The sequence below is a fragment of the Austrofundulus limnaeus genome, unplaced genomic scaffold, assembly GCF_001266775.1.
Source record: "Austrofundulus limnaeus strain Quisiro unplaced genomic scaffold, Austrofundulus_limnaeus-1.0 Scaffold1731, whole genome shotgun sequence".
Lineage (NCBI taxonomy): Eukaryota > Metazoa > Chordata > Actinopteri > Cyprinodontiformes > Rivulidae > Austrofundulus > Austrofundulus limnaeus.
Genome location: NW_013954133.1, coordinates 31,498 through 38,789, shown reverse-complemented (window position 1 = coordinate 38,789; position 7,292 = coordinate 31,498). Strand labels below are relative to the sequence as shown.

Sequence of the window (7,292 nt, the reverse complement as noted above, 5' to 3'; positions counted from 1 at the left end):
AGAGAGAGAGAGAGAGAGAGAGAGAGAGAGAGAGAGAGAGAGAGAGAGAGAGACTAATTTGTGTTTTTGATAATGGTCTGATGATGATCCGTTATGAACACCATGTTAAGGCAAACAAAACACAAATTTTATTACAGTTCTGGAAATAATCAGACACACTGGAGGTAAAATAGGTTTCTTTTTAGTTATCAAAAAAAGAGGTTTTGCTTTTATTACAGCCAAAGTTAAGACATGGATGAATTTCTTAAAAAAAAATTAAAATAACTAGGACAAAAAGTGGAATATGGCACTAACAAAATATGAAATCTCACAAGCAAAAGGAATAAAAAAAGAGAAAAATTACTATTAATTTCTGCAGGCCTTGAGACAAAGCATAAGGTATGCTTATAAAGTGCTGTCATGTATAATAAAGACTAAATTTATATTATGAATGATGCCAATATGATCACGTTGGTGGATGATGACAGGAATCAATCATTTGAATCTTTAGCAGCCAAAAATAAGCCACAGTACTGATTTGAATTTTTAACAATAAATACTCTATCAACAGTGTATCCAATATCTTTAAATGATCTGCTAATGACAAAAGAATTAATCCAAATTTTTACAAATCTGACCAGTACAAAACATCAGTTCCCACCCAGAGCATTAAGTGGGTCATCAAATAAGTTGCTGGAATCTGCTGCTGTATCACTCTTCTGGGATGGTGTTGCTTTCTTTAATTTAGCAGGAGCCTTTGCTGCTGGTTTTACTGTGCTTGTTGAAAAAATGTCATCTTTAAAAAACAGAAAGAGTATAAGAAATAGTTAGATGTGACAGGATCAATAAAGTCAGACAACACAACTTTTGGAAAATATACACAGATACTTACCCATGTCGTCATCAAATATTGATTTGGTTTCTCCCTTTGTTTTGGACTTTTGTTTGGGTTTTAAAGTGTCTGTTAGGTCAGCAAAAATGTCTATGTTATCATCGAACAAGCTAGCATCGATGGACTTCTCTTTGAGCTTTTTCTGAACTTTAGGCACAGTGGTTGCTTCATCCTGTAAACAGAATTTAGCCACGAAAGAGAAGAAATGAAATTTAAAAAAAACCTGACGGCAAAAACTTTGAGTTTTGTCATAATCAGAATGTAAAAGATACCTGAAAGATGTCCTGATCTGAAAAACTGCTGCCATTCTTGATTTCTTTGCTACTTTTGGACGTTGATGTTGAACTATTGCTCAAACCAAAAATGTCATCATCATCTTCCTCCAAGAAGGATGAGACTTTGGGGGCTTTCTTTGCAGCTGCTTGTGGCTTAACAGTTTGGAAAAGGTCGTCAGTGTTATCATCAAAAATAGAAGGAAGTGTGCTTGTATCTTTGTCTTTCTTCAGTCCCACCCCAGTACTGGCATGAGGCTGACTGGTCTTGGTAGTTTCTCTAGTGGAGGGCTTGGAGGGAATATTAGTGATTGAACTTGCCCCGAAAAGATCATCAGAGCCAAAGAGGTCATCGTCATCAGATGATAGCGGTGCCCTAACGCTGCTGCTGTACTTGCTAGAGCCTTTCTTTTCAGCATTCGTCGTTACTGGCAGAGTCAGCTCAGAGGGTCTGGGAGAGAACTGAGGGGATGAAGGCTGCACAGATGAGGGGGTTGGCAATGATGGAGGTGCAGCTGAGATAGATGGTGGAGCTATGTGTGTTTGGCTGGTGTCTGGTGGAGGAAACTCCAAAGCAGACAGACTGGAAGCTTGCCCGAGAGCATCTGCAAGGCCCCCCTTTTTATCGTCCAGGGATTTTTGAGCTGCTTGCTGCCTCGCCGCTCTGGACTGGGGTCTTCGAAAGACAGAACCTTTCACTCGAGTCTGCGTCATAAAAGATTCACGCTAACATCTTGTGCTCGTGTCACAACAGCAATAAAAGCAACGATCCAACGAGGAATTTTACAACCCACCTTGTGTGCGCTCTGCAGTGTAGTGACCTGCACTGGGCTCTCGAAGCTCACGCCCACTTCAGCCTCCACCTGAGCCCCCACGGGGGTGGAAACAGGACTTGGACTCAGACTGGAGCTGGAGACCCCAGAAGAGGAACTATAAGTTCCAGACATACTAGAAGCAGCACCGGGGAGCAAAGCAGCAGGGTTGATCATCAGACTGGCCTGAACATAAAAAGAAAAAAGGAACCATCAACACATCAGTTTAACAAGGTAGAAAAATACATTCATGGTGAAAATAGTAATCCTGTGATTTGTAAAGATTTTAGCACAAGAACACAATATTTAATTCATCTGGTTATTACCAGGTCTTCAAATAAAGTAAATACAACTTCAGATGACCCTTCCTCACTCAATATTATATCAAGTCATTATTTATTCATCATAAACTAATCCAAAGTCTGCCCTCTTTTTAAAAACATGAAATTCCATAATGATTCAGTATTCAGTATAATCGCCGTTGTGTTTTTTTGATTTATGTGGTTTTTATTAAACATGATGCTCTGTATCATGGCCAACTTTGGTCTCATCTGTTCATTGATCATCTTCAGAAGAGGTTCCCCCCCACCCACCAGATTCAGTTCTGCTAACCCTCTGCCATCTTAGCATTTTTTTTCCTTTTAAGAGATAAGAGACTTTCTTTGGGCAACACTTCAAAACAGACCATACTCATTCAGTCTTTTTCAAAATAAACTGTCAGAAAGTTTAATATTTAATATCTTAACTGAGATTTGGAGGTCTCAGATGAAGCAAAAAAAAAATTCCCTGCATCATTTTTTAGAATTGCAAAATTTTACACAATTTTACTTGCTTGGGCATCCAACTTTGGGAAGATTGGAAATTGTCTTAAAGTGCCTGTGACATGCATATCCGTGAAATACAAAAATTCAAAGAAATATATTTATATTTAAGAACCTTGGCATAGTACACATGATTTTACCCATTATGTCACATAACTGGCACATTTTCTTTTGATCTTGGCAAAGTTAAAGTGAAACAGGAAGTGACATCAAAGGGGAACTCTTTGAGAAAGAAAACTCCCTGGACTTTGTTTATTTAAATAATTTTATTTGAACTACAACTCTCTCATCTCTCTATGATAGTGATTCAAATAATCTAAAGAAACATCAGATTCTTCTCTACAGTCTGTGTTGTTAGCCATTTTAGCAACACTCTGGTCACATTCAGACATTCCCCTTTGACATCACTTCCTGTTACTTCACATGCAAATAATTCAACAACTGTTCATCTCAGCGGCGTGAAATCTTTTTTACAATATGTTATCAGCGTTATCCTTCCAAAAATACATTCATTTTTATTACAAAAATTTGATGTCACATGCCCTTTAACTGTTTTCCACAGGTGAATAAACATTAATATATTATTTTGATTCAAGTAACAATTGGATCTCTAAAATCAAGTTTATATATTTTCTTCTAAGTACTGTGTTAACACATTTGAGCGCACCATAGAAGCAAACTGCCCAAAACTCAGTTTTTATAGAGGTGCTCGTGCTTCCTGATGTTTGAACAGGTGCATTTGATTACAGCACCTGGCTGCTACTAAAGTTCTTACTTTCTGTAAAGTAGAAGGGATTTACTACGTTTTTCCACATTCCCGTTCTGCATTCTCTCTTGATTTTTAGTTAAATAAATAATGAGAATGTTCATTGGTGGCTGGTGGGGATATTTGAAGGGTGGACTAACAGATGTGTAATATAAATCTAAGCTATGTCTCCTCCAAAGAGCAAACATGGAAATCAGAAAAGAGATTTGTTAGCTACACTTGTAGCCAGTGCTTTTTGCTAAAACGAGGTCACAGAAAACTTTGCTTTTTCTTTGGTCCATCCACCTCTGACTTCCAGTTTTTCCTCAAAAGACATGAAGGAAACGGGTCAGCAATGAAATAATCCACCTTGTTTATTGGCTAAAGCCTGACCCTGGGCTGAACAAAGTTAGCCGTAATGAGCAGCAAACAGAGGGGGTGGGACAAGATGTCCGTCAATCATTCTGTACCATGAAAGACATGAAATGAACGGGGCTGTTATTCCTTTGGAAAGAATCCCTGCAGACTGTTTGGCACCAGTATTTTTAATTTGTGTTTAAGTTTTTTTCACATTTTTATAAAACACCATGGAGGGCTTAGCCCTGACTTCATGCTTTGCTGTTCATCTGGAGTTGTATTTTTTTAATTTGACACCCTAGTGAGAACCAGCTGAATCTTACAACTACAGAACTGTATCAGCTTTGCAGCTGTAAAAGATTTCAGCGTTGTTTCAAACAACATTCAGAGAAAGGACAACGCAGGATGAAGGGTGAAAATGGTGCAAAAGCAAAAAGAGTGCAACTACAAAAAAATAAAAAATAAATAAAATAATTATTATAGTAAAAATAATAAAACAGCAAAAAGGAGCAAGCATTCTATTCCCCAGATCAGCACAGTGAAATGAAATTATTTTATTGCCAAAGTTTAAATATGGAATATGAAAAGACTGAGAGACAAAACATTTCAGTGGCAATACGAGATTTCTCTAAGAAGAAATCAGAGAAAAAGTGTCAGTGTTTAAGATTTCTGATTCAGTTACAGAAAAAAAAGAAAAAAAAAAGAAAAGAAAAAGTTACTTGAAGTTTCCCAATCCTTGATGAGAAATCTTTAGGTTTTACAGGACTTTGTGCAGGTTTCTGTGTGATCAGATTACAACAGTTTCAAAATTCAAAGAAAGCATTTATTGTTTCAAACAAACTACCAAATTAATTTCCATCGATATGTAAAAAAAATGTTAATAATAATAAATATACAATAAAAACAAAATATAAGCTTAAATCGATATCACATAGCTGCAGAGTTTTGTGTGTTTATGGTGCAGAAACAAAACCTGATGTACAAGAATAAAACCAAGCAGACCCACCTGAATGTCAGACACTGGATCTGGGCTTGCCAGTGGTGCTCTGTCATGCAGCTTGTTGGGTTTCTCTGCTATCTTCTGGAAAGCAAAGTGAAAAACTGGTTGGTTTTTTTTAATTTTTATTTTTTTTTACCACCGTAACGGTCCAAACAGCATAAACAGAAATGTATGTTTTGTAATCCTTTAAAACGAATTGATACCGGAGGTGGAGGTTTTGGCTTGACGGAGCTGAAAAGGTCATCTTCATCATCATCTGAAAACAGACTGGGTGCTGCTGGTCGCTCTGAGCTGACCTCAGAACTCTGGAAAACAAACAACACATTCTCAAGAACCACTAAAAGACATATGCATTCTGTCAAAGTGAAACGTAATTTGCAAAACAAGAAGACGCAGACATTAATTATGTCGTATGCTTTATACTGACAGCAGCTTTCCCTGAGGTTGCAAAGAGGTCGACGTCTGGGTCATTGTCCCTCTGCTGAGTGTGACTGAACAGCAACTCTTCGTCCTGGAACACACCTGTGCTTTTTGTCTGCGGCCGCTCCTCTGCAGACTGGAAGAGAATTAATCATTTTAAATGCAACAGAATAATGTTATCAAATTACATTTTCACCCCATTGTTTGTTCTGCTACACAGCAGACGAACCTTTTGTGTCTTCGTGGGCTCACTGGGAACGGGTATCGGATCACTCCAGTCTGATCCCTCCTCCTCGTCGTCATCAAACAGACTGACGGTTTTGGTTTTGGCCTTTGCTTCCTTCTTTTCCTCCTTCCTTAATGGTGGAGGGCTTTCCTTAGAGAGGAAGACGTCATCGTGTTCTGTTCCGTCCAGCGGCGTCTTTGTCTGCTTGCTGTTCAGAACATCGATGCCCCCGAAAAGGCTGACGGCTCCAGCAGGCTTCTTTCTACTCGCGGCGCTCTCCTGCGACGGCAAAGTGGGGAGCTGCTCGGGAGATTTTGCCGCAGGTTTCTGCTGCACCTGTGTCTCCTCCTTTGCTGCCGACGCAGACGCTGCAACTTCCCCAGGCTGGGGGGACGGCTCAGCGGGGCCAACGGGTGTCTGAAAATACAAGTATCGAAACAGCGACGTCTGTAAATTCATGGTTAAATGTTTTAAATTCAATAAATTCTCCTAAAATTCACAAATTCGTCCAAAACATTTGGTCCAATCAGAGTTATAAAATACGTAGAAAAATGGTGTGGGGAACTCACCTTAACTGGAGGTTTGGTGTCAAAAAGAGATCCTTCATCATCAAAATCCTCCTCATCTTCAAACAGCAGAGCAACCTTCTGGGGCTTCTTCTGACTACACGCAAAAGTGACAAAATAAAAGAACAGGTAAGCATTGAAGACTGTAACCTATGCTAAAAGTTTAAAATGTATGAACAAATAGTTATTTAAGGCTGTAAAGACCTAAACTCTTTTGGTGGGGCAAACAGGTCATCCTCCTCTTCTTCATCGAACAGGCTGCTCCTCGGAGGGGTTTTGGCGCTCGGCAGACGAGATGGGGCACTGGTGCTGGTTTTCATCCCGCCCGTCTCGCTGTCTGGCTTTGTTGGACTACTTTTTGGACTCATCCATTGGTCCTGCTGTTCCACATACCAAAGCATTACATCCACGAAAGCAGCACTGGTGAGCACAAAAACATTTTTAATTTTTATTTATTTATTTTTGTATTTTCATACCTCATCGTCGCTGAAAAGCGAGCTGGCCGCAGCCTTGCTGGGTTGTGGTGTGGCAGATTTAGGCTGAGCGGTCTTTCCTTTAGAATCAACTGCAGACGCAAACAGATCCTGCAAGGTGAAACGCATGGTAACAGTTATATAACGTTATCAAGAACAAATCTCATTTGATTTTTAAAAAGCAAATGTTACCTCTTCCTCCTCCTCCTCATCAAATAACGATAAGGACGCCTTGCTGGTTTTGCCCAGACTTGTCAGTTCAGGCTTAGGTTGGCTCTTGGGGGTAGCAGTAAATAACTGTGGCAAGTAAATGTATATCTTTATAGTCAAATCAAATTACGTCATCCATTTTTACTTTATTGTTGACGCTTGTGAGCCTGACCTGGGAGTCTTCATCATCAGAGAAGAGACCTCTGGACTGAGGTTTCTCAATTTGATCAACGGCAGCTTTTTCGACATCACCAACAAGACCATTCTGAAATTCACAAAAAAATAGCCTTTTTTGTGTTCAAATATGTTAAAAAAGATTTTTGAAAGAAAAATAACAGAGAGAAAGGTGAAGTGAAGTACAAGTCTGTTGTGTCTGTGGCCTAAAATAGATATAAGCTTTTAAATAACTTGAAAATATATATACAGAATCAATCTTTAGACCAGAAAACATTTGGCCTCATGCAAGAACATGTTCGTATTCTTATCCTAAATTTCTCTTACTTTTGTTCGTACAAAGGG

The 7,292-nt window shown here is 39.0% G+C and overlaps 1 protein-coding gene across 4 annotated transcripts in view; it reads right to left on the bottom strand.

Moving 5' to 3' along the window:
• Positions 1-165: 165 nt before the first annotated feature.
• The window catches only part of washc2c (WASH complex subunit 2C), a 13,327-nt gene continuing 6,200 nt past the window's right edge, over positions 166-7,292 (bottom strand). For all 4 annotated transcript variants that reach the window (XM_014033422.1, XM_014033424.1, XM_014033423.1 and 1 more), the window contains 14 exons: positions 6,946-7,038; positions 6,756-6,860; positions 6,567-6,674; positions 6,295-6,470; positions 6,094-6,187; positions 5,528-5,941; positions 5,306-5,434; positions 5,082-5,183; positions 4,885-4,959; positions 4,598-4,657; positions 1,938-2,141; positions 1,144-1,848; positions 872-1,043; positions 166-775 (listed from right to left, as the gene is read on the bottom strand). In XM_014033422.1, the coding sequence (XP_013888876.1) occupies positions 630-775; positions 872-1,043; positions 1,144-1,848; positions 1,938-2,141; positions 4,598-4,657; positions 4,885-4,959; positions 5,082-5,183; positions 5,306-5,434; positions 5,528-5,941; positions 6,094-6,187; positions 6,295-6,470; positions 6,567-6,674; positions 6,756-6,860; positions 6,946-7,038 (2,583 nt within the window). In that variant the 3' untranslated portion in view covers positions 166-629. The remainder of the gene's footprint in view (positions 776-871; positions 1,044-1,143; positions 1,849-1,937; positions 2,142-4,597; positions 4,658-4,884; positions 4,960-5,081; positions 5,184-5,305; positions 5,435-5,527; positions 5,942-6,093; positions 6,188-6,294; positions 6,471-6,566; positions 6,675-6,755; positions 6,861-6,945; positions 7,039-7,292) is intronic.